Below are 27596 nucleotides of genomic sequence, written 5' to 3'. Positions count from 1 at the left end.
AATAGTTCAGTTGAAAATTCTGGGGAAAAAAATGGCAGAACTCAGGTATTTAACGTTAGCGGTCGAAAATGTACTCGGGGAAAGTGTGAATCAGCTATAGGAAAAAAACAGGCAGATAGGAAACAGAAAAATCTCAGTTTATTAGAACTTCAAGAGCAGATAATGTCAATGGTAGCAAAAATTCGTGTGGTATGTAATAAGACCCGTTCAAACCGGCCGGAAAACAACACTTTAGAGAGTGAAGAATTAAACGGAAGTAAAGGCTTGAAAACTCGGCATTTATACTGTTCGTCTAACGAAGGCAGTCTTTTATCTTCGAAAAGCACTTACAGCCGGGTTCAAAAATGATAAATTAAGGTGGAAATTGTGCTGCGGTTGTATCGTAAAAGGTGTTGTTTTGGGTTCAATAGATTTTAAGTCCTCTAGCAGATGGAAATAGAATTATATTAGTTCGTCTGGCAGGACCTACAAAGAAACAAAACAATTTGAATTATTTACTTCGTACACCGCTTTCTCAATATCAAGAGTAACTGTGACACAGTTCAAAGTTGTTTTAAAATCCCTATCAAACGGAAAAATGTCACTCAATAGTATTGTTAAATTCTTGACTGTTAACATTTCACAAAGGTTAAATTAAAAACAAAATTCACAAAGACCATTCAAAGAAAATTATTTAGTATAGCGAACTTAATAATCGTTTTGAAGCAACGAGCAGTTTTAACACCAATTTTAGTCCAAGATGGATGCTTCTGGAATCATTAAAAGATCTCTATTGTCTCGCTTTGGCACATTTATCTTTTCAGTGCAGGTTTTTTTTCAATAATGAGCTGTTATCAACATTCGCACAGAATTTTTATCATAGAAATGCTATCTTCATCAATTCTCCGCCCATTAATAGCCTTGCCTTCGAGCAATAAACTTTGAAAGAGATAGCTATCTAATATTAAATCTCTATAAATGATAATTTTCGTAGCATGTAGACTAAACTAAAAACTATTCTTACAATCAGATGGCGAAAAGCGCTGCTGGCAAATTACAAAAACAAAATGCACCGAAAATAGATTGTTTTTCTCGTTCCATTAACTTTGAAGAGAAAATTACTTAGCGTAACATACTCTCCCTTAATTCCCGCACTAAAGCAAGTAACTGATTTTATTCAACATTTGTTAACTGACGTGCTGTATGCTGAATTTGTTGCCGGTATATATTCAATGACGTTTTCATGATCAATTCTGAGATATGGAGCTTCTTCCACCTGTATTTCTTAGGGGCAGTAAGTACCTAAGGTAATATAATAAATTCCAAAGTTGTCTTCATTAAGGTTCGCTTGTCTATTATGGTCACTTAGTTCAGCATAACTTGTTCCCGAGACGCTAAAAAAACTAACAATATTTCCATGGAATGGTGTAGGCGTAGATATTTATTGGACTGCATTCTAAACGTTTAACCATTGTGGAAGAGTGCGTCAAGAGAACCATTGTGGAAGAGTGCGTCGAGGGAACATTTGGAGAAAGGTAAGGTCAAAGACTGCTGCTCTAGAACGACACGGCAGCAAATAGCACTAAATTCGGCTTGGGTTTGCAATTTTATTTAAGGTTTCAAATTGAATCTGTTGTACTTCTTAAAAATAATTTGTCCATTCTACGATTTAGTTTGGTTTGGTTTAGATTCAATCAAAAGAAAAAACAGTGGTATATTAAATAACTAATGAATTGAACACATCAATGACTAAAGCTTGATTCTCCTTCGGGCCAGCTCTTGTCGTGGTCGCTTTTTGCGGGAAAGAGGTTTTTAATTAATACCCTACAAGTGAGCGTAACTTTATCTTTTCATGATCATATTCTAAGAAAAACAAAACGAATTAACACCAAATACATTGAATTGGGTTCTCTAAGAGAGCATGTCTCCGCTTCGGTCTCAACTACTTTACAGAAACTTCTTCTAGGACCTGAACAAAACAAGTATTCGTTCGTATTTTCAGGCCATGACTTATTTGTACAATTATTCACAGTTACATTAGTATTTTGTCTGTTTGTTACGGCCCCCTATACTTCTTACACCTCAAAGATAAAGCTTACATATGCGCTTTCAATGCACAATGCTTGTGCAAACAATCCAAACATTACTTAACCAATATACCCAAGAACTTAATTTTTTTTGGCGGTTTTTTTTTTCTCGGTGCCTTTTCATGTTAATAAAACTTTAGCATATCTTTTAGACGCACTATATGAAGTTTGCCTAAGAACCACATTATCAATGCTATTTAACAGGGCGCCTGTTCAAGATAATCACTATTTAAATTAAATCCGCCCCGATTTTACCCCAGTGTGGACATGGAAAGAAGAGACACTCTAACCTGCATGCCAACCAATATACCAAAAAGCCAAAATGAAAATTGCGTGGGTGTGTAATAAAAAACGCCGAAAGGAAATAACTTGCTTCAGATGGCCGGTGGAAAAGCTATTAAAAAACAGAATACAAAGGCTTCATTAGGTTAGGCTTTTTCAACGCTATCTCATAAATCTTTCACTGAAGTACAGGCCAACGCCTTTCGCTGATATATCTTAATTTCTTCCGCATTGTCAGTTTTCAGTTTGCTGCGGACGAAAAAAAAAATCTTCATTAACATCAAAAAACGGTGGCTAAAAGACAGGAAACTTCACTTGGTAAGTTGTTTACAAAATTGCTTTCAATTGTAATAGGAAAATTTGACGACGAAATAAAGTTAACGAACTGAAATCGTCCAAAAAATGACAATATGATGGCAAATTTTTAAAAAAATAATTTCAATGTAGATCAGTAAATTTTCATGAAAGGTTTTTTTTTCTCGCTACGCTGGGTTAATTGGGAATCCGTGCTAGCGGAGAAATGCCAAAAGAAACAATTTTGATCAAAACGAAAGTAAACGCTAGACATACTTTTAATTATGTCATTTTCATTTGTCAAATATGAATTTCGACTCTTCAATTATAGCTACGAAACTACTTATAAGAAATCTACGACCTCATCTCTTGTGTTAAAGAGGGTGTTAACTTTGATTTGGGCGCTCATTTTGTCTCGAAATTGTCGGCCTGAGTGAGCTGAAATTACTACAATTTGCACACTGGCAAGAAACGTATTTTCATCGCCCGGAGCAACCATTCATAAGTATTTTTTATAAGTATTTTTTATAAGTAGTGGAAGAAAAATAGTTGATCACTACTTGTACGATTGTTCATCTCTGATCCTAAATGCGTACCACTGAAAAATAAACGGAAATTTAGAATCATGATTGACTTTTGAACAGGATTAGTGTCCATTCTCACTACCTCATTTCTCACTTAAGATGCGTGTGACACAATAGTTACTTTTTGCGGACACGTAAAGAAATGCCTCAAGATTCAAGAAACCACATATCTAATATACTGAGTTTTCCACGAAATATGTTGGGAGACTACTCAGATCTTGTGTACACATGGAGTTTAATACAGCTCCGGCTGTTTCATTGGGTAACATGAAGAGTTAGCCCACTCATCAACTGATTAGTTTTCATACACAGTGAAGCCTACTAAATACACATGTGTATGAAATGAAACTTAAAGCTTTCTTGTGTACGTACTCTCATGCTGCATAACTGGTTTGGCTTTTTACGAATTCGTGCAAATGATGTCAAAAGTGCATAAGCTACCATTTTCTTTGCCTGATATACTGTTTGGCCATAAAAAATACGCTATTATTACAACAACTCCACGAGCACAAATGTTTTTGTTTCTTGCTGTTGTCAGGCATGCAAACAAATTTTGAACCATGCGGTCGCGTGACAGAAAAAGATCTTTATCTGGTATTTTAAGACCGACAAGAGTGTGGAAGAGGAGAGTATTTGAAAGCAACGAGTCAATGACGTCAGTGTATGCCCGACTGTCTCTAAGCTACTTCCTCTCTGAGTATAGTTAAGATCTGCGACAAGTTTGCGTCATGGCGATTTTAAACGCATCAAATACAGTCTCATTGTGATGTGCATGGGTTTTAGCCAAAGATGGTACACTTTAATTTCAACCTGAACAGAACTTTTTGAGCTAATTCGAAAGAAAACGTATCACAACATCAAGGCAACATTTTTGGCAATTGTAAGATCTTAAGCTCTTCCTGTATTGTTATGGTTCAAGAGTGCCTCAATACTCTAATAGTTTGTCATGACACTTATCTCAATCCAGTTAAAAAGCTTGTGGTAAATATTGGTTTGATTCAGTTCAGTTTTGTTCATTTTGCATTTTTGATTAAATACCACCATGTTGCGGACCTCTATGTATCTCAAGGACAAACTTTAATGTGTAGTTTTGTGCTATATGTATATATTGCGATAATGGCGATTCCTAAATACAGCGAATTCTGCACGTGCTGGTACTAAAGGTGTAGATGACTTCAGTGAAGATCTCTTTCTCTTTAGTCTTTTTCTTGACGATCGCAAATATGATCCATTTTAAATCTGTGACATCCAGCCATGCTCCCACGACCTTCCCAAAAGACCATATTCGTATTCCCGGTATTGGACTGGAACTAGCTTGCAGTCGAGGTTCATGCGGGGGAATATCATTAAAAGAGATTAACATCATTTGCACTTGAACAGACTCCCCGCATTAGCCTCAGTTGCACGCTAGTTCCAGTCCAAAACCGAGAATACGAATATGGTCCGTTGACTAGCCGCCCCCATCCCCTCCCTTGCAAGGTGCTTTTGAATCCCTTGATGGAGTGTACGCTCGGCATGGCATAGGCCATAGGTTCGAATCCCGTTGAGCTTTATGGGTGTCATTGATGACTGCTTGCGCTGAACATTTCGTGATGCTAACCGGCTCGACCTTGGACATTATAAAGAATGAAGTCTTTGTGCGATTACGATATTAAGGTTTCATATCATTTCGAAAATTTAAAATAGAACGGAGGTGATTTTGTATAACACAGGTTTATGACTGTTGCTGAGCCAGCCGCAAGACATTGCGCTCACTACTGAAAAACTGAAGGGCCAAATGGGACCGTAATGAATTTAAAAAGGAAAAACAAGATTAAACGATCATTTTAAAAATATTCATGACCAAGATATTTTAGCGTCCGTTTTCAGTTACCTAAATGGTCCCAAATTGCTTCACCTCACGCGCACAAAAACATTTAGTCAAGAAAAACCAACCCCCTTTGTCCAATTTTCTAAATGCTCTCTTTATTTCCAAGCAAAACGAAACACTACATATAAATTTAGCATAAGGATCAAATTTATGCTGCAAACTGCTTGTGGCATCCTGTGATCTTAATTACGGTAGAGAAAAAGACCTACTAGAACATTTCGATATTTTCGCTTTTATAAGATCTGAAGACTGAGTGGTCGATTGTAAAATCGACACTAACGTGAAACATGAACTTACAGTGGCCTTAAAGTTCCCACGCTTCTCTGGTGTTTGTAGCATGAACCGACTAGGGCTGTCCCTACTCCCCCTGAGTGGTATGCTAGTCCATCGCAGATCACTTCTCGAGCCCTTCCCCTCCCCCAATGTTTTTTACAATATTTAGAGAGGAAGCCACGTCAGCCTTAGCTGTTTTTCATGCGGTTTTCTATCCTGGTCGAACTGGAATTTGGAGTGTTGGTTTTTGTGCAGAGAGGAAAATCGAGGAAGTCGGAGAAAAACCCTCGGAGCCATGCCATGCGCGCCAGGCGAGAACCAACAAACTCAACTCACATATCCGCAACCCACATTTTTTTGTTCATTGGCACCAGCCAATCAGATAAAGAGAAGCAATGTAAAGTGTTTTGTCTAAAGAAACAGCGGAAAGGACAAAGACCATGGCACAAAATTTTTTGCGGTTCTTGTTTAAAGGGGCGGCTTTTTCACGATCTGCAAAAGCTGTTTTCCCCAGAAAGAAAAAAACTCTACTGAAGGTTACTGGAAGATGAATCTAGCTCTCTGGGAGAATCCTACAGGACAGAGTAGTACATGCTCGAATTTTGAAGACTTTACCTTAGTACGAGAAAAACAGGCAGCAACTTTTGCACCCGACTAGCTAAAAAGCGTCAAATTAAATTACTTCGCTACAAGAGAAAACAGTATCTCTTAATCGCAAGAATTAGATCCCGCAAAACATAAAAAAATCCCCAATCTGCAAAATTAATAACCCCGCAAAAAATTTTGTCGCTCGGTATCGATCATGAAACTTCAAGTCTAAAGGCGTTAACCTGTTAATCGCCCTTTCTTCAGTAGGAAAATTATATTTCAGATATTATGTGGAATTCCAGTTTCTCGAACCTCCAAGGGAAACGAAAATCAGTTGATTTGAAAAATCACGTAGTTCGAGAAATTGGAGAAAAAATTACAGTGTTTGACTGAGGAGAGGGAAAAGACTTTTGGTTCGAGTTATTAGTAGGTTTGAAAAGTCGAGGGTTCGAGAAATCTAGATCAGTTCCACTGGAATTCTATTTTTAGTTACATGTTTGTATGTGCGGCTTACCTCATCGCTCAATGTTATCGTTTCAAGCAGTTTTACTCATCCAAAGCCATCACAACTCCTCGTTTTGTCTGCTGTGGCTTTACTAGTTTCTTAATTAAAGATATTCTCAAGAATTTCGCGATAAAAAGAACACGTTCGTAGAATCACCAGCTTTGATTTAAGCATTTCAGTGTTTCGTGATACAACGGAGAAGTTTCATTAGTTGTTCTTGTCAAACTAAACCTCCACAGAAAAAATAACTTTAAATAATTGAACTAAATGCCTCATTTCGAGAACGAGTATTACAAAATGCGTAAATTAAGTAATCAAAAATAGCCTCTTGTTTATTGATATTTGGAGAAGTTAATTGTTATGAGTGGGCGTTGGCGATAGGTGAAAACTCTCGTGGGCTGTTAACCAAACGATTCAGTGAAGGTATACTTAAAAGCAAACACTTTTTCCTGTCTTGTAATTCATTCATTGCAAATAATGTTATTCGAAATTCAGAAGCAATCTTTAGATGCATTAGAAGAAACCGCAGGACACTGCTATCAAGGTATATAAAAGTTTCAGTGAAGCCGCGAGCAGGACAAGGTGGCGTGTAGCTGAAATTCCTTCATATCTACTCCAGATATGCGCGCCGTATCACCCGCCGTGCTGCCCACGCTGTTAAACCCACAACAAATTACTGCTATAAATAGCTGCATGCTGTTTTTAGACAGTTATTCTCACTCACTGTCTCTCACGCACAGGTACTGATTAGCCGTTGCTTTGTCTGCCCGACGATGGAAAACAAGTTCTTGATTTTATTGCTGACCATCGCAGTTCAATTTCTGTCAACCGGTATGTGCAAGCCTCTGATTTCAATGTTTTTACAGATAGTGCACATGATTCTTAAAAAGCAAGTTTTTTCCCTGTCGAGCAGATAGCTGAAAGTAATGCATTTTGCTGTAACGATTATATACATTGGAGATTGATTGCCAGAAATGTCACTCTTTTTTTAACAAATCATTGCGGGTTTATTTTGCCGTCTTGAAAATAGATTTTTTTGTTAGACTGAATCTTGAAACAGACTAGGGAAATAATTTTTACACTTCTGGGGCCCGTTTCTCGAAGGTCCCGAAAAGTTTTCGCACCCGAATAACCTTAGCAAAATCTCAAACCTTATGACTAGAGAGCCGAAAAGATTTCGGGGCTTTCGAAAAACGGGCCCCTGCAACGAAAACCAATAACTGTCAGTAAAATTTGAGCAATTTGTTTCGTCAAAGTCTTTTTGCAGTAGCTATCTTTAGTTTGCAGCCTGTGAGCATTTGAAAAAAAAAATAGTTTGCGAATAAAATATATTTCACAAAAGTTTTCCTTACGGACACTTTATTTCGTGCCACGTTTGCGGAGCACAAAACCGCGATGAATATTTAATCTATCGGTTGCTCGTATCTTTGGCAAGTGGGAAATGATATCGAGGATGTCACATGACCGCGCGAGGATACGAATTTTATCTTCGAGTGCTGAGTTTTCCCGCTGATAATCTCACCACGCGTGGTGCGTGGATGTTTTCGTGGAAATGAAACTGCGTGTAAAGCAGCTTGGGCGGTCCACGCGAGTAAAACCCATGCCACTGTCGGATTGTCTATTTTTATTCTCCTGGGAGTTCCGAAATCGAAAGTGTTTTAAAACTAAGGCAGCGTCCACACTGCATCGAAGAAATTTGAAAACGCAGCTTTATTTCTACGGTTAGACCTTCCGTCCACACTAATCCGTCAGAAAAATGGAACTCTTTGAAAACGCTCTTCAAACTAGAGGACAACGACAATTTTCTCTCATTTTAAAATTACATGTTATTTGGCTCGGGGATAGCTAGTGCTAATCTAGGTGGGCTATTAATCGCTTATGCATATAACTAAATTAATTAAATAACAATAATTAGATAGATTAAATAAATAGCAATTAAGCAAGGAATTTGAAAACGTCGGCTTTCCGTTTTCGCGTGGACGCAAAACATTTTAAAAACGGGGTTTTTCGAAAAGGATGGCGTCACAATAATCATATTATTTCTCTGACCGAGTTTTCCTCAAACACAAATCCCAAATTGTGTTTAATGAAATTTGAAAATTTTTTTTCCTCATTTGCTGGTTAAACAGCTGGGCTGGGTTGGGTTGGGCTCACAGGAGCGTGAGTTTTGTATCCCTGTAACTGTTCTACGGGGAGCTAGCACTGTTGTTTATTGTCATAACGTTATTTATGTGTTTCACCACACCATCTGTGTTGGTTCCGTACTACATTTGTATCAATCTAATTAGTGGCGTAATCGTTCTATTGTCCACTCCTCTCTCTCCACCTCATCTAGAGGGCCGAACGTGTCACTTCTACGACTACTCGAAGTCATGTTCTGGTTCAAACTGCCCTTTGAGCACGATTCAGTGTAAAGACGAGCAGGACAAGTGCTTCTCGGTTTATGGCTACGCAACTGATGGAACTTTGAAGGTATTGGAATATAACAGGCTAGTTAACATTTTTCATTCTCCGCTCCACTCTAAGAAAGGTAAAAATGCACTCGGGAACAAGCGAAATCCCGTGTGACATAAACATCGCTGTCAATCTTTTGCCAGTCAAGCGTGTGAGCTTTCTATTCTGAGAGTAAAAGGATTTTCGAAGACGATCTGAGCGTATCCGACGATATCCGAAGATTTCCGAAGACGATCGGACTATTTCCCGGTTTAAGTCAACATAACGTTGTCGCCAGGAGGTTTTATTTGGAGAAATTGGAGAACTAAAGGAAGTAGCGTCACTTACATGGACGAATCGCTTCTAGTTGACATGTTTTAAGAAAGTGTGTCTCAAAGTGTGCAGTACGACCGGCAATCAAAACCGAACTGATACTATCCTAGCGACCCCCGACGAGCGACGATTTGAATTGCCAGACGCAGACAATTCGTTTTTGGCGCCAAATTAAAAGCTTGGAGACAAAAGTATTTCACATTAATTTTTTTTCACTTTTTACAATCTAATGATTTTTGGAATTATAAATCTCTTTTCGAGAATATTCAATGCCGTCCCTAGTGAGGAATCTTGCCCGACTTCAGTGCCTTTTCTGTCAACTTACATTCGACTTCAGGACAGTAGTTTTTCCCGCCTGCTGAATCTTGATTGGTCAATTCAAATTTCAGGTGCACCAGTCGTATTCAAGGGGCTCCTGACCTGAATCAGTTTTAGTGGCCCCCTGATCCTTGGACACACAGTGACGTTAAGTTGTTTATTCACTTTAATAGGCTTTCCAAATAGGCTGCTGGAAACAAGATGACGGTTGTTCACAGACAGCGTGCATATTTCGGAAAGTTGCGTCAATACATTTCTGCTGTTGCACTGGGGACCTGTGCAACTCTTCGCGTCCAACAGGGTGAGGTTTTCGCTGAAACGTGAGTGGCACGGGTGTTATAGTAAATTAAGTTCCATTGATTTCGCTCGTTGATTTTTCGTTAAACCTCCGACTGCGAGGATCTTAGCCTTCAATCTTCCATCTCACGTTTCCGGCTATCGACTTCCGTTGAGTTCCGTCAGACGGAAGTAAAGAATCGTGGCTTAGCCCATGTTTAGTGTAACACTATTTATACCTATATTTACCGAAATGATGTGAAAGATTAGGAGATATAAATAAGAAATAAGCCCTCGCCTCGACACTTTTAAATCTATATTAGCGACATATTCTAGCTCTCATGACCAATCGCCATAAAACTTCATTTTCATCTGGGTCTTCTCCAATCTCACTGAGCCTTTTTCCCTCCCTCACGAAAATGTCCTTACCAAAAACATCCTTAAAGTTATTTGCGATCACCCACTACATACTTTTGATGGTAGTTTTAGATTCGACGAAACCTGGTCTTTAAAAGGTCTTCAAAAGCAAAGTGGATAATATAATCAATCAATCAATTCAATCAATAAAACCTCTGGGTTTTTAGTTGTGACAGTTGTGTCAATCTCGTTAACGCAGTTGCATGTTTCTTTTAAATTTCAGGGTTAAAGTACCAGCAGCAGTTGATACTTCCAAGTAGTACAAACAAGATAATTTAAAGTGGCCAACAGTGCTACTGACCTTCCGGTTTTTGGTATTCTCTCACAGCTAGCCCAATGGTGCCGGAGATCAGACATTAGTTTTGACGTCTGGAGGTTAATGGTTTGAATAAATTTTTCATGTCAGAGAGATCTCCATTTCGAGATCGGTAAAACCTGATGCAAATAGAACTTTTCGCGGTTTCTGACGCCATCTTGCTTGGGAAGGGGGCCGGGGCAAACATGGCAAAAGTTACAGTAAATGTATGGGGAAAAGTTATGTTTTACAACTCACGGAAAATCTGAGTTCTAAAGTATCTATGAATTAAAAACTAAAGCTACAAGGTAAAACAATTTACTGATCGCATTTGATGGAAATAGCCTCGCTAGAAAGGCCACAGTTATGGTTTTCATTTTTCCATACATTTGTCTGTAAAACCGAGTCACAATTTCGCGGGAAGATTTAAAGACATTTGTATGAAAAATTAAGAGTGCAATTCCTCGCCTCACTGCCAATCTGTTCTTCGAATTGAGCCAAAAATCTGTTGGGTATCTGTTTCTTGTAACTCAGCACACACTCAGAAAGTCAATCACTTTCAGCTTATTGGACTCATTGGGCATCGAACTTTTAAATTCTCCTATACATTTACTACAATTGTTGCTGTGCTCGCCCCCGAGCAAGATGGCGTCAGAAACTGTGAAAAGGTATACTTGTCGTTGAAGTTGTTCGTCAACGTTATTGGTGTAGATGTGATAGAATTTTAAAGATCAGAAAGGTCTAAAAGCGAAAACAAAACAGTTTGTCGTACAAGCAAGCTGAAACTTTTAGTATATAAGTCAAGGATAGTTATAACACAACCAATATAAAAGATAAAATTGCAACAAAATAATAAAAATGAAACTTGTTAATGTAGCACAACACGAGTGACTTGTTGTTTTCATAGCAGTTGGCAATACACTCGAAGCTCTCTGACAACCACTTCCGTGAGTGACCAACTCTATTTATAACTTGTAATGTGAAACCCCGTTTGAATTAAAAGCTCTTTTACACGACCGTTTCTGCAAGCGACCGGGGCCATCTTTGCGTATTTCCAACCGGTTTATCTCCCGTAAGTGACCACCGAATTATTCTGGTTCTCATTAAAATCAACAGTACCTGATCAGATTTACCATAATATTGCGTAATTTTACTTTTTTATTTGGCAACAAAACTAACAAATAAAAGAGTGAACTTTAGATTCAGGCGAACCGCAAGATATCTACGAATTGTTTCTAGAGGCCAAAAAACAACCAATGAGTGTGTGCGTAAGATTCGTCCAATCCCCAGCTGTATGACATACGGCCATACTTGGTTCTCTGACGCAATATACCGGAGTTGCATAAATTAATTAATACTCCACAACCAGTCACGACCACGCGAGGTAAAAGCAAAAATAATTTATTTCATTGATGAGCTTTTTGTACAATGTTTGCAAAGCGTATGCTCGTACGCATCAAAGAGTAATGCAACAACAGCATTTCAACAACCGTTAACGCAGCAACAATGGGCACTGCTATGTAATGTTGGTCCGCGAACGACATGTATCTGAGGTGATTCCTCTGGGGAGGGGAGGGAGGGGAAATGAATTACTCAAGTATTAAAATGCAATGGGAGCTGATCAAAGGTGCTTTTAACTGCGATTTCGATATTGATGGTGTCATATACGACCAACCCGTTCCACCTCGTTATTATGGTCACTTTTTACCCCCTCCACTAAAAAAGCCCCGCTTAATCAGCCAGACTATTTTTTTTTTTGAAAACGTTGAGCAACGTTTTTACTTAACGTTATTTCTTTTTTTCTGGGGGGGGGGGGGAGGGAGGGGGCGTGGGTGGGAGAGATATACTCTCAGGTACACTCGACTCTCTCCGTCACATTCTTCCTTGAAAACCGTTTCCTTCTCTCAGCGCCGGAATATACATCAACCCCGACTCAATTTTCAACGTCGCAGGTTTTTTGTAGACACCCGCATGGTCCTGTGAGGCATGTCACAGCAAACGAGACTTGTTTCTCGGCTTCATCCGTGGCGTGAATGAAGCATCATCCAGGCTAAGCGACAGTCATGCCTCCATATTCCTGAATATATGGGAATTAATTCAGGTGGTGAGGTGTGAATATCTGAAGGCGGGACGTGGTCTGCAAAAGAAAACAAGGGAGTTAAAAATGTTTTTCCATTTTTTTTTTTTTTACTTACAGGAGCAAACGTCACGGTTTGCCCATCTTAAAATGTTTAGCTTAAAATTCTCAAGTTCGTCGCTTGTAACCCGTGTTAATCTTCCCCATCCCTAACCATCCTTGTTCGTTTATTGTTTCTTATTATCTTCTTGGTGTTTTCCTATCTTAGTAAACTACCATTTTCAGGTTTCCTTCAATTTAAAGGTAATTTTGTACGCAGCCAAAATAAATCAAAATAACGTGACTGAGCTCCTTTAATTTAAACGCCGTTGATTCGTGTTAGTTGCTACTGATAACTTACTTAGGGCAGTATTCAATCAAATGTCGAAAAGCAAAACCAAAGTAATCACTCTAGCCAATCAGACAGGACACACGTAATCCAGTAAACCAATCAAAACCCGACTCAGATAGATGTAGCCAACACAGAGTGCGGGAAAAATTGAATGGGCGAGACGCGACTGGTTCTGGGTTTAATTCTGATTGGATGAGAAAGTGACGCGAAATTTTTAAGCCAATCATAGAGCGTAGTAATCCAAAACCAAAGCAATTACTTTCAACGCGCTCTAATCAAATCGCAAACACCCTCTAAATATCGATATAAGAAATATCAAATTACACGCAAACTCCTCTGACTACCCAAGAAAACTGTAAGTAAATTAATGAAATGAAAATACAGTTATAGCCTTACCCAAACTGGCGCATGTGCAGATGACCTCGATTGGTACCGTAAACCAATCCATTCCCGACCAGGGGATGGAAGAATGCAGCATTGACACTCACGTGACTTCGTCGATCAGCGTCACATTCATGCATGACGCTTACAATGGGCTACGGATAAAAGAAACAAATCGAGTTGAAACATGCTCTAACTATGTTTTTCCTTTTTTAAAACAAACACGAGGGTTTATTTCGATTTGGAACATTAGCGCTCTTCTGAGTGAAGAGATTAACAAGTTATAGCCGTCACAACGGCATGGCGAACAAAAAAACATTGTTCAAATGTTGTTTATAGCGGTCAATGCGCTTAGCTACACCTAGCTAAATCACAGGCATGCCACTTTAACTGTATATCAACTAAACATAACATGGTTAAAAATTCCAATTGTTTGGGGGGGGGGGGGGGGGGGGCGCAGACCAGTTGGCTATTTACAAAGGGTGACCGAAGAGTTGAACTAGGATCTACCAAGAAACAACTCCAGCTTAGTGGTCAGAGCGGAACTTGAGCCCGCGACCTCCGGATTTCAAGTCTCGCGCCGTAACAACTCGACCACCCTGCCTCCAGTTATCTGCATCGTCTGAATGATGCCTTGGATACAGCAAGCAGTAATTGAAAATAAGAAAGACAACCGACTTACTCGTACCGACAATGTACCAACCTTCGCTTCATCAAATGAACTGTCTTTCTTTGTAAGTCGAAAGATTTGCGCCACCATCTGAAGAAGAAACATTTGTCAAAATTGGAATATACTCTAACTTGTTGGAGGACTCGGGAAGTTTTCCAGCAGCAACACAGCCTAACCCTATGACTCAGTAACGTTGGGTGTTTTGTCCCGTTAGTGTAACGGTCAGGTAATGTGCATACTACACCCATGGTTCTCCAAAATGGAGACTTAAAGAAAGCTATTTAACAATATTATACACATATGCAAATTACCTAACACTATATTTTCATAGTCAAACCCCAGGGGGGGGGGGGGGGGGCTCCCATATAAAAAGTACGGGGGTGCTAGTTGTACCTTTTAGGGGTTAAAAAAGCGGTCTAGGTACCTCCTAGGGTGGTCAGTCTCAAAAGGTCCACAGCGGGAGCTTTCGCAGTACCTTTAACAGTATTGAGCCGAAAAAATACGACAGGAGATGTTTTGTTTTAGAGTTGGTTTCTCTTAGGGGTAAAAATAATTTCAAGCCACGTCCACAACACAGGATCTGGGTACCTCTTAGAGGTTCTTTTCAAAATTTCCGACGGGCTTCCCCGCCCTTTTAACATGGGAGTACCCTCCCGAGATTTAAACATCAACTTAGCTGCACACACGAGCTACAACTTGCTGGAAAACCATCGGCTTATAAGATATTAAACTATTAAAAACATAATTGCATGGTCTACAACCAATGATATGACTTGCCTGTCTTGATGTGAGATGCAAGTGAAGCCTCCGAGCTGCTAGGCCGACCATAATGTATCGATTGCGGGGAGACAAGCTGATGGAGATAGCATTTGGACCTGGAATGCACACGGTTTGTTTACTGTCAGTCAATCAATTACTCCTAATATAATTATGGTTGCGCAGGTTTTTTCTCTCGAGAGGAATAACTAACAAGAACCGAGGAAACTCGGATTTCAGTCGCTCGGTTCCAAAAATTTGGTTCGCTACATCCGATGCTCTCCGAACACCTGGTTCGCTGCAAGCGATTTCTTCCGAAGATTTAGTTCGTTATATAGGACGTTCTACGAAGAGTTGTTTCAGTACGTTGACTTTATCAATGAAAGGTGCAAATCGCAAGCCGGCTTTCATCAATTACGAGAACACCAGAAATTTGAATGTTTATTGGCATAATATATTTCGGCTATACAGAGTGTACCAAACTAATCCTGTGGGAGTTGAACTCTTGTCTCATGTAAACACTTTCTTTAGTTCCAAAACATTTGCATGGCTGCTGGCCACGTGAGTGAAAACGCTCTATTGAAGCGCGGAGCGACTTGGTGAATGTTTCCAACGGCGCTCGAACCCAGACCTCTCAATCAGAATAAAGCCCAGCCACACCAGCCGGCGTATCGCGTTACTGAAAATGGAAGAAAAGTTGAAAATCTCACCGAATTTCTTTGAGAAGACGCAATGTCCCAGAGTGGTTTTCTCAAGAGAATAAACCGCCACTACGCCATCGTCCGGGAAGCCTTGGGTACTAGGTACAAACGTGGCCAGTAGTTTTCCATCGCTTGAAATGTCGCAGCTTGCGTCGTTGTGAATTTTACAGCTTGACGCGATCAGGTTAGATTCACCTGAAAATAAATCTCAGTTAGCTCTTGACTGGACTGTTACAACTGTTGGCAACGTGATGAAAGTGTACAAATACGCACAGGGATGCAGTTGGTACTCGAGCTTGTGAGAACTTTCTTTATACGTCTTCGGGATATTTCAGTCCTCTTCGCAAGCATTATTTGCAAAGGATATCGCAAGACTTGGAGTACAATTCATGATTCTAAATAAGCACCAATGATGTTCTCAAACCGTTCAAAGTTGCATTAGCCTTAAGGCCAGTGTAATAATTGCACTGGCCTTATAACTTTATTAAGGCCCCAAAAACGAGGACAGGAAGTTGCCGAAACACTGCCGCGGACTCATTGCTTTCCTAAACATTTCCTTCTTCTACGTACAAGCTATATTTTTCACAAAGAGTGTTTGAATCTTTTCAGAAACATTCTGTTTCCGTAGAAGAATTTTTTCCCTTTTACAATCTTCCTTTCCACGGAAACAAATTTGAGAAATAATGTTACACAACGTTTCTTCATACGTGTGTGTGTGAGGGGGGAGGGAGGGGGGAGGGAGGGGGGAGGGAGGGGGAGGGAGGGGGGAGGGAGGCGGGAGGGAGGGGGAGGGAGGCGGGAGGAAGCGGGAGGGAGGGGGGAGGGAGGGGGGAGGGGGGAGGAGGGGGTGGCTTTCTTATTATTTTTCAGTTTACGTTCCGAATTTTTCATTTTGAAGGGTCAATTTCCCTCTGGAATGTTCCCGCGCCCTTGCCACTTTTAATCCACCTTTTCATCCTATCCATGTACATGTATTTATTTGATCAATTCTGTTGACCAAACTTGTCCAGTCCAGACGTAAAAAAATAACACAAAAAAACTGACATCGTTCACTTTTAGTTTGTTTTTGTTTTTCGTTTAGTATAGACATCGACATCAGACAATATTCTAAATCTGAAGCTCAAAATATTAGTCAACAACCCATATTTCAAAATCGTCCAATTAATGAAATATCTCATACTTACTATTCTTTAAGTCTGGTAATTTCACTTGAGAAAAGTCCCACCACTGCAAACGATGAGTAGTGTTGATAATATTACTTGCTACGGCTCCTTCTCCGCAACCCGCAAAGGCGCCAGCTATGGCCCTATTTATAGCGGACCTCAGAGCAAACTGGGGCCCTCCATTAGTTCCATCAGCGACCACCACCGCTGTATGCACGTGCCTTAACGTCCTTGCCGTTGCCGTGGCGACGGCAGTCCCATATCCCGGGCTACCGCCGAGAGTTGCGAAACTCGAACTGTGGTTGGAGCCATGCGAGAGAAAACTAGTCCGTGATGAGCTTGGCGCGACATTGATAACTCGCCCGACTCCCACCACGCGATCGCTGGCCTCTTCAGAAGGCGGGCCCGCCTCAAAAGGCACGGATTGTTCGATGCTATCAGAATTCGCAGTCGCTTCACCGACATCGGAATACACATCTGTATCACCAGTACTTAAGCTCATACTAACACCCTCTCCTTCATTACTTGAATCAGAGTCAAAATTTACAGCGTTCGGTTCCTGGTCTAATACAGCACTAGGTGAAGCTTCGCTGGTTACATCGAAATTCCATATGTTGTTATCACGAGCTCTAAATATGGCGAACACGCCTCTGTAGTCTTGGTTACCGTTGTCAGTGACGTCACCCTCAGTGACATCAGTTTGACTGGTTATAGAGCTTGAAATGGCTTCCCCTTCCCGTGTGACAGGCTCCAAATTTGAGTTCTCCGTAGAGCCAGGTGAATTTAAGCCCGTAGTACTAGATGATTTGGGCATTGAGTCAGAATTTGTAGACGTAGAGGATGAGGTTGCAGGACTATTTGACGCGGCAGAAGGACGCAACACGTGGGCAGAAAAATTATCACCGCCTGGTTCACGTGAGTTTCCCATTGACTGAAGAAGTCGATTCACGACGGGAGAACGACTGTAGAGCAAACAGAAAGGGTGTCATTCATGGCCCTGTTATTCTGGGGAAAATTTAAAGGAGTTAGGACAAGTATTTCTGTTTATTTCTGTTAATTGTGAGCTCCAAACCTCAAAGTGGAAGGACAGCAGTCTTCTGTTGGCAAAATCACAGCCACATAACAAACAAGGGTGATTTTCGCGCATACGATAAATAGATAACCTTTATTTACCCTCGCATTATAAATGGCACTTTCATACAAATTTAGCTAAACTTGAAAAAAGCCAGGCCGACATTTTCAAGTTGATCTGGTGTAACCCCCCCAAGTTCCGTTTGGCTTTTCAGTTTTTCTTTTCAGTGAGTTGTTCTACGTATATGCCCAGTTGGATAGCGCCGAAATTCCAGACTCCCAGATTTCGAGGAAACTGGCAAATGGCGGGAAAAAAGCGGGAAAACAGTGAGCCTTTCTGCCCAATCTTCTTTAGCATTTTTTGACTTTCCTCTAAGCTAATCCCAGACTCCTCTCAGGAAAAATTTGCAAGTGATCTTCCTCCCACGAGAGTGGTGCAAGTTCACAAATTTAATATACATACGAGGCATAAGTGTAACAGCGTTTCTTCATGGACACAGCACTTAAGCAACAGCATATTCAAATTCTCACGTTCCTTACCTTGGAGCATATGTCCTCGGGTTAACATCCTGTAATGAGGGAAAGCAATTAAGTGAAGGACAAAACACTAAAGAGATGCTGTTGTACTGGCTGAGGACCTATTAGGGGTTTTCCGGATACCGGATATTTAAGGAAAAAAATTAACGAGATACAGGGCATTTGGGGAAAAACATTATTGGGATATGGGATATTTAGTATGGATATGCTGAAATATTGAGTAGAAAAACTGCTAATTTTTGAAATTGGAACTAATTGGATTAAGATGTTTACATGTAGGCCAAAAATTACGAGATATAGAATACACAGACCCCCCTCCCCCTAATGGGGCTTCCATGCTGTTCTTGCAATAAAAATTCTGAGGAGTTCAGACTTACTACGACTGTATGTAGAGAAGGCATCATACAAGATGCAAAGTGACCCAAAAATCCAAAGAACATGCTCTTGGCACTGAAGTGCTAGTGAGCTCACATACCGTGTTCTTTGAAAAATCTAGACTTTTAAAAACCCACGTCATACAAAAATTACTCAAAACATTGGGAGAGTTAATTGTGTCAAGCCCTCTCGATATTTAAGTTGAAATATTGAAAACAAAGATTCCCCTATTACGTTTTGTAACCCATACCAGACTTGAAGTGACACTGCAGAATTCTCCATATCCGAGGAGAAAATTGCTTGACACTTCCATTTTCCAATAGCATTAAGTACAGAGAAGAAAAAACACCAAATCTCTGAGTTTGAAATAAAGTTTATACTTGTCACGTCAGACTAGGAAGATAAAAAGATCACCCCTCCTCCTCTGTCCTAACGAAAGAAAAACCCACCCTCACTCAGCCTGTTTGTACATGTATGTACAGGTGTATGGAAGTACCACTTTATCTCAAATTCATTCTTCAAGTAAATTTAATTAACAATAAAAAAAAAAAACAACAACACTGAAGCATGTAATAATTAAAATAATATTATTATAAATAATTATAATTATGATTGGCCTCTGGAGAATTATAATCATTATCATTATCATAATTATCTTTAGCCTCTTAAATTGAACATGCAAGGTGTATTTGAAATTGGAAAATTTTTAAAGTAGAAATATTTTGAAGCAGAGCAGCTGAACTTACCATTTGTGATACAATATTTGTGACTGCAGTAAGAATGTGGTCACCCAGAGGAGAAAATGCAACCAATCTGAAAAGAAAAACAATTTATAACACTATAAAAAAGAAAATTAAAATATGTACCGCAACATTAAAGTGCACAGGCAAATATTAGTGGTTTTCAATTGAGTGTCGAAAGTAACAGGCAATTACTTTATCATTTTTTCAGCAAGAAGGGGGGAAAAGAGAAAAAAAACAACAAGAACAACAAGCTTCAACATTACAAATACTTACATGCTACTTACAAATAAGCAAAAGAAAGTAAATAGCATAATCAAGCAAATGAAAACTCATACTCACACTGTGAGTTTTCAAAAAAATTACTTTGGTGTTGGTTTTGGTTTAAGTGTGGTTTGAGACTGGATGAGTAGTCTACTCATGTCTACTAGGTAAGCAACTGGTCTGGCTTCAAAACTGCTCTATAATATAACGTTATTATCAATTTAAACAAAACATATCATGCCAGTAATGATTATAGGAAAAGTATTGTGCCACTCATTTTGGCTTCCAGATTGCCTGACAAATGTGCATAAAAATGACCAGCTCAGGTCTCTTCACAAAATATATAATTACTTGTTTAAGTTAAACCCTACTGCTGTAATTTCAGAGCAATCACTTCTGTCTCATTAGGACTTTTTCATGGATTTTGTACACAGACACACTCACTCCCTGTTTAATTCAATTGGCCCTGAAAAGCTCCATTGGGGAAGTGGTCAAATAAGATATTTATTCATTTTTTTAACTACTGTACCTGACTTTTTCTTCAATTGAAGCAGTCTGAATACAAGCAAATGGTTCTGGTTGATCCCAGCTCCAACACAACAACTTGTTACTGGTTGCAATCAGCAGCACATGATCTGTGGGATGGAAGGCCAGTGACGCTATGACAGCTTTATCTGGGGGAGTGTACACTTCACTTTCTCCTGTCTAAAAAAAAACATCAAAAATTGTTTGAGGTGATTAGTGTCAGTTGATTTAATGCACAGGGTTATCTAAAAAAAAGGCCACTAAAACAAGTTTTTGAATAATTATTGGCTTAATTCTATTTCGTGCATGTGATTATAGAAATTGACCGCATCTTGATCCCAGCGGTTTGATTAAGGGCCAGGCACCGGGCAAACTGACCAGCTGTGATGATGATTTTGCACAGCTGGTTTGACAATCTAAACCTGAAAGTTTTCCTTACAAAGATGTTAAGTTCACAAAGTTGCTGTTCTGCAGAAAACCCCTAATGAAAGCCCTGCTTGATCCACAAACAGGCAAACACACAAAAAAAAAGACATCAAGGAACATTCAGCCATCTTGAACTCATGCTTGGTCAGTAACCACACATAAACAGAGATGCAGCTAAGAGCCAGCTGCCAGCTTATTTCACTGGCTTAAAGAGAACTAAAATCAGCTGAAGTTTCACAAGAAAACATACAAACTTAACGCAACTTTAGAGGTGCAAAGGCCAGAAAAGACAGCAGGGCTTGTTAATGGGCTGGCTTAGGGTTTTCTTAGCTACATCCCTGCATATACAGTATGTAGTGTACAGAGTGACACTACCAAAATTCACCTCTAAATTCCAAACTCTGACTTGTCCTCCAAGGCAGCCTGATCCCAGCAATTGGTCAGAAGATGGATGAAATGTGATGCACCATGGTGTACGAGGATGACCTTTTAGAGTCTTCACACATTTGAAGGTCTTACAATCAACTACACGCACTGTGTGATCCCCGTGAGATGAGGCCATCTTGGTCCTGGAAATGACAAAAAAATTAGATGTTATACTTTTGTAGATTAGAAACCCAGGTACAAAACCCCAACATAAGTGACAAGAGACTGTGAAAACATCAATGGTTGTTGTAGGGGGCGTAGTCTTTATATATAAACTAAACCATTAACAATGAATTTGTGGGAAACTGATGAAAACCTTTGTGGTGTAGAAGTGAATACAGTACAGTACATGCATTACTGAATATCGTGTTAAAATTAAACAGTGTTCAGCTGCAGACTTGGCCTATCACTATAAAGGTTATATAGTGTTATGCTTGCGGACTCACATGGTTTATCCCACATGTATATCATATGCCAGCCGATCAAAAATGTTGATCTGTGGCTTGATGAAATTGTTTTGTGATTGTGGGAGTACAGTGAAGCTGGCAAGGTTGTACTTCTGGATATTTGTGTTTGGGGAGCAGGGATGAGCAAGGCGTCTAAGAGAGCTTGCCTCACACTAATGTGGCCCAGGTTTAAATCCAAGACCAGGCTTCAAATCTGTGTTGAGCTCATCGTTGGCTATCCTCCTTGTTGCGATAGTTTAATTCTCTGGGTTACCAATTTCTGTCCCTTCACAACAACAACCATTTCTGAATTCTAGTTTGATCACGATCACATATAACAAACTTTTTGGAAGCAGGCCTGTTAGAAAATACAAAACTCTTACAAAACAACTTGACGAAACTTTTTTAGATACCTCTGAATATTGCTACATGTACAATGTATCTTCATTGTGCTGTCCTAAACATTCAGTGGGGAGACGTGTGGACCTCATTTTAGTACACTCCACTGTGGATCAAGAGGTCCGGGTTTTAGCCCTGGCCGGGGACATTGTGTTGTGTTCTTGGGCAAGACACTTTACTCTCACAGTGCCTCTCTCCACCCAGGTGTATAAATGGGTACCGGCGAACTTAATGCTGGGGGTAACCCTGCGATGAACTTACACCCCATCCTGGGGGGAGTAAAAATACTCCTGGTCACTTCATGCTACAGAAACCGGGAGAAGATTTGGCCTGATGGGCCACTTGGCTTGTAAGCAGGCTATACCCAAACATTCAAGGACTTCTCAATAAATAAAATAAACTAACTTAAACTAAAGATACAGTTAAGCCTGACTCTGACTGATGATAACTGAGCAACAAGATTTATGATTTAACTTACTTATCAGGGCTGAAACAGACAAGGAAAGTTGACCTTGGTGATCCTGGTAGTTCACATTCCTGGAAAAAAAGAAATGATTTCATACAACATAACTCAATAGTTAAATGCAATAAACAGTACAAACACTATGAAGGTTGGCAACTCTGGTAAATGTCTTCGAAATTTGACACTGTTTGAGCCAAGGCATACAGACATAAAGGATATCTGAAAATCCCACTTGGTGGTCATGACATCCGTTGCAAACGATCTACATGTATATGCAACAATAATTATTGCTCAACATTTTTGGCTTTCTCCTAAAACAGAGGTTATTAAAAGTTTCTCAACAAAGTTATTTCTCCCCTTTAAAATACATCATATTTTTCAAAACAATTTCATCCATATCTCATAATTTTAAGGCACCTCATTTTTTACTGATTCTTTGAAAACTGCAGGAGGCATGGTGGCCTAATGGTTAGCGTGCTGTACTTATGATCAAGCAGTCTGGGTTTGAGCCCAGGCCGCGGTCATTGCATTGTGTTCTTGGGCAAGACACTTTACTCTCACAGTGCCTCTCTACAACTAGACATATCAATGCCGTATGGACCACTTGGTCTGATGCAGCCTTCGTACCCTGAGAAGTAGCATTAGTATGCATGTCTGCATATTCTATCACTTTTCTCAAGGGCCTATAAATATGCAGGTTACTATAAATAAACATTTGTTGAATTCCTGTATTGATAATTATTCTATTTCAGGAAATATCGCAAAATCAAACAAAGAAGACAGATTAGCCGCACAGTCAGGACATTGAATTCATACAAACATCTTTCTATTCATTTAATTTGCTTAATTCCAGCTTGCTTAAAAACTTGAATGCTAAAAATGCTATCACCTAGATATGGTATCATTTCCTTAAAATTCCCACAGCCCTTGTCTGGAGGGTGCACGTTTCAACAAAATAATGAAACAAAGCTAAATAAGATTGGAATGGCTAACTCTAAATGTCTGAATAATTTAACTGGGAATAATAATTATTGTCAGCTGAAATTGTGAAAAAAGCATAAGCAACCTAAGCGATATAAATTTTTTCATTACAAGTTTCTATGGGCATTTTAAATCCACACAACAATGATGTTTGCACACTTCTCTAAGCAAAACGTATTCACTTGACGTACACAATAATAGATAATAATAGATCTAAAGCATGCATGCGTGCAATTTTAATTATATTTAACATTCCTCGAGAAAGTTATTTTCAATTGGTTATTTTGCAGAATAACTGTTATCCCAAAACCTAACTAAAAATGTTTACCATCCTTTGAGAATGGCAAATTCATTTCCTCTTGCTTTTAACTACTTTATCCCAGTAGTCTAATTGTAACAACAAATACAAAAAATCCTAATTTTTGCATGTTACCCCATATCAGCAACAGAAATGTCAACTTTGCATATGTTAATAAAAATTAAAAATAAATAAGTCTGATCGATTGCCTGTTTTAGCACGATTGTCGGAGGTATTCACTGAAAGAAAGGATTTGCATTTTTGGCTTATTTAGCTCCCAAAATAGCACACAAAAAACATCCTGAACTAAATTTACACTTGTTATCAAGAATGTGTAAAATTTGACCCATACTATTCAACTTCATCTGATCTCACTGTGTATAACTAATATTATTTTCAATCTACCGATAGTATTAGTTAGACTAAGTATAGATTCTAAGTACACAATGTTTCACGATCAATTATCAAATAGAAATTGAAAACTGTTTTCCAACTACCTAGCATATATACATAATTAACAGAACAACTATGCATGAAAGTTAAAATTAAACCCTACTTGAAACTCGAAGAGAAAAACATAATTGATGAAAAAAAAGGGTCAATTGTCTCTTTAATCCAGTGTGTTTGAGGAGTGTCCCAAAATATTGCCAGTTGGCACCACATATTCCTATCAAGCTTTTTTCCCAAGAAATTGTCGCCAAATGGAAAGGTCTCAAGGAAATGTCAGAAAAGTGGAAGTTCATAATCAGGGGCTTCATTACAGGCCAGATGCTCAGGCACTGGACAAATTGATTGGTTGTGAGGATGATTTTGCCCACCTGGTTTGACCATCTAGAGGAAAGTTTTTCTTATAAAGAAGTTCAGTTCAAATAGTTTTGCCTGCCTGTGAAAACCAGTTGCAACCCTGCTGAAAGCATCAATGAAACACCTGTATAATTAAGAAGGTCAAAAATTTTTCTTTGATTTGAGGCCAGGATTTTGTGGGTTTATTCTTAGCTGCTGTACATGTAGGTACTCTTTGAAAGACTTTTCCCTAATTTATCTGCTGATCATCAAAAACATTCCCAGACACGAAATGTGAACAGTGACGATGCTCCCTCAGGGCTGGTTTAGATGAGTCTATGAGTAACATAATTTACAATAACTTAGAAAAGGCACACCTCAAATCAGATGATTGTGCTAACTGGTAAAATTCCAAATCAAGGCGATTGCCAATTTGGCATGAAGGTGCAGTTCTATGTAAATCTCTCTTTTCCTCCAAAATCAGCCCAAATACAAATGTACATTGTAATTAAATGCAAAAAAAAAAAAAGAAAAAACAGGGTTGTGCCTTTTTGGTGCATGAGTCCAAGATTACTGATTAGAAAGTAACTGGAAGTATCACAATCGCTATTTTACATGATTGTAAATGAGGTGTAAGATGTGTGGAAAACATTTTACTTTGGTCAATTGAAATTTAAAGTATGAATAATTATTTACAAATGTACAATGTACATCAGGCAAAGAGTCATACAGGTATTATTAGGCTAAGAGCCTTTTACAAGTAATTCTTTTCAACATCAATTTTTGGTGTCTACTTTTCTGAAATATTTCACAACTAAAACAAGATCCTTCTAGACAATGAAAACAAGGCAACCCAGCAAATGTCCAGACTCAAGTCAATACTGTCTTGAAAGAGGAACTGATTAAATAAGCAAAACTAGATACTTTGGTTATGAGTAGTCAAAAGAATGATATTGAAAGCCTTGTCAGTGAATTATGAGGAGTTGTTTGAATACAAATGGGCAAATATCTCGGAAAAGCATCAATAACAGTCATCAACAAGTTCAAGGCCAATGCCATTGCCAATGTCACAGATAATTTATCCAGAAAAAATAAATAATGAGGGAAACTAAAAGATAATTGAAAACTAATTCACAAAAATTGAAAATTATCATAAAACTGAGAATTTTGACTTTCAGATTCCTTTGTTAGGTCAGAGAGCTGATTGCATTTTAAAACAACTACGGAAAAAAGTTTAGTTTACGCGTTTTTGTTTTGTATTTTCCCATTAAAACGTACCGGAACTAGAAACAGTTTTGACAGTGTCCTTGTTAAGACTCAATTTCACGGTATAATAACGAAAGATTTCAGATGTACATGTACAGTGTATGTTAAACCTAATATGACTAATGTTAAGTACTGTCATTTTCAAAGTGCATCTTTTATCATCACGATATATATATATATATTTTTTTTCAATGAACCATATACACCTGCATACATACATCTTGCAAATGTTTAATACTAGACCCAAACATGGTTTAATGGAACACCATTAATAGTTCAGTGTTGATTTTACTGATTCAAATTCTTTTGTGCACATTCAAAAACAAAGTTGTTCAATAACCGGAAGTGGTTTGTTGGGTACCCTCCAAGTCAAGGTCAAGCTCAAACTACTTGTATTGTCGAGGATTATATCAGACCATTACGCCAACCAACTTCAGAACTGACAAATATGTTAACTGCCTGTCTACTATAAGAGCGTATTCCATTCACGCGACATAACAATGACCCAGCACTATTGTCTACCTGTCGCCTTAACGTTAGTCAAGGTCACCAAAGAAGGTGAGAAACTCTGGTGGCCTGATTGAATATCTAATTTTTTTTTTCTTCCTGCTTCCACTGACACTCTGCTTCCAGTCTCATTTAGTTGTGTGATTAGTTGTAATCGTGGCAAACGCAGCGTGGGTCAAGGCTCTGAAATAGGCGACTTTTAGCCAGAGAATATAAAATAAGACCCCGAACTTGGGGAAGGGATATTTTATGCGCGAACTTGGCGTTCGTGGGACACAGGTATTGAGTTAGAAAAACAACAACAGCAATATTTGTCCAAAATTTCACATTACAATAAAAGGCAGAAATGTCATCGAGTGGAAAGCTTATCACTGGGAAACATATGCTTACTTCAAACGTCATTTCCACGGGGGAAGCAAAAATACACAAAGCGCGGCCGCCGCGTTTGCGCAATTAGTTCGGTTTTGATCTTCAACGTGAATGTCGTCATGAAACCAGAAATAATTGTCAAAAAGGCAAGAAATAATTACCAACAAAACTACGATGTGCTATCGAAGAAACACGCCATCGAAATAAACTGATATTACGATTTCGCCTAAAGCGATTAATTTTAGTTCGAGAACGTCACACAATCTTCAACAAAAACTTGAGAAGAAGATCGACAACTAAACAACAACAGTAACACCATATGCTAATATACACAGCGACCGGTGAAATGACATGACAAGAGAAAAAAACCTACCTCCGTTCGATTACAGGACATCACAGAAACATCTTCTACGTAGGAGAGCAACAAATCGTGATCGTTTGTTCTTCGACAATTCGTTTCTCGCCTGATCAAGGCGCTGAGCACGTTGCATCCTTTTCTTCTTCGCATCGTCGCAACTTCCTGCGCAGACTGTGGTTGATGTCTGGCGAAAAACTCACTTGAGTCTTCTCCGTTCTGCCTATGATCAATTTAGAAGAAGATGAGTGAAACTTATGCTCAAATTCTAGAGTAAAGTACCGACAGAAAAATTTCGTCGAAAATAAACACAAAGCCACAGTTCACCTCCCACGTAAAAACCCAAGTGCTTGAATGGACTTGGCAAAAAAAAAAATGCCGGTATGTGAGAAATGTACACTATCGACAATTCTTCGCGCGGTAAAGGTTCTTCAAGCATCGCCACATTCTGTACGCCTCCCCAGATCGATATAAGTCGAGATCAAAGTAGTTTACAGCTTATTTCGTTTCTTGAACAAATGAGGCTTCCCGCCACCGCCAACTAGACTGCGTGCCGTCAAAAAGAGAAAACTAAACGTGATATCGCGTGCCAATATCCTATTTATATTTTTATGAAATTAACGCTGACTGCAACATACTACTGACGTTCTTTTCTTTATCTTCCGCGCGTTTTTGGCCAGCGGTGCTCTTTA

The 27596-nt window shown here is 39.1% G+C and overlaps 2 protein-coding genes across 5 annotated transcripts; one reads left to right on the top strand and one right to left on the bottom strand.

The window, feature by feature from the left end:
• The first annotated feature begins 1326 nt into the window (after window positions 1-1326).
• Window positions 1327-11416, top strand: LOC110055234 (activin receptor type-2A-like). Of its 2 annotated transcripts, XM_089288898.1 has the most exons (6): window positions 1327-1514; window positions 2587-2666; window positions 7203-7293; window positions 8798-8934; window positions 9720-9847; window positions 10463-11416. In XM_089288898.1, exons 3-6 carry the CDS (start codon window positions 7236-7238, stop codon window positions 10497-10499), a joined length of 360 nt encoding a protein of 119 aa, XP_089145024.1. In that variant the 5' UTR covers window positions 1327-1514; window positions 2587-2666; window positions 7203-7235; the 3' UTR covers window positions 10500-11416. The 2 variants fall into 2 exon arrangements, with proteins under 2 accessions (XP_089145024.1, XP_089145025.1); XM_089288899.1 differs by lacking the exon at window positions 2587-2666.
• A 503-nt stretch (window positions 11417-11919) lies between these two features.
• LOC110055235 (activating molecule in BECN1-regulated autophagy protein 1A-like) lies at window positions 11920-27476 on the bottom strand. Of its 3 annotated transcripts, none has more exons than XM_020761606.2 (13): window positions 27232-27476; window positions 26923-27127; window positions 22361-22419; window positions 20997-21180; window positions 20190-20365; window positions 19403-19469; window positions 18285-18313; window positions 16695-17635; window positions 15520-15705; window positions 14831-14928; window positions 14072-14143; window positions 13399-13538; window positions 11920-12671 (listed from the first exon to the last, which is right to left on the bottom strand). In XM_020761606.2, the coding sequence occupies exons 2-13, from the start codon at window positions 27055-27057 to the stop codon at window positions 12632-12634; spliced, it is 2127 nt and encodes a 708-aa protein (XP_020617265.2). In that variant the 5' UTR covers window positions 27058-27127; window positions 27232-27476; the 3' UTR covers window positions 11920-12631. The 3 variants fall into 3 exon arrangements, with proteins under 3 accessions (XP_020617265.2, XP_020617266.2, XP_020617267.2); XM_020761607.2 differs by having other exon boundaries at window positions 26923-27123; XM_020761608.2 differs by having other exon boundaries at window positions 14087-14143; window positions 27232-27475.
• Window positions 27477-27596: the final 120 nt, after the last annotated feature.

Source organism: Orbicella faveolata, unplaced genomic scaffold (assembly GCF_042242905.1).
Source record: "Orbicella faveolata isolate gen_17 unplaced genomic scaffold, um_ofav_v1 contig_2, whole genome shotgun sequence".
Classification (NCBI taxonomy): Eukaryota; Metazoa; Cnidaria; class Anthozoa; order Scleractinia; family Merulinidae; genus Orbicella; species Orbicella faveolata.
This window is presented reverse-complemented; position numbering and strand designations above follow the sequence as displayed.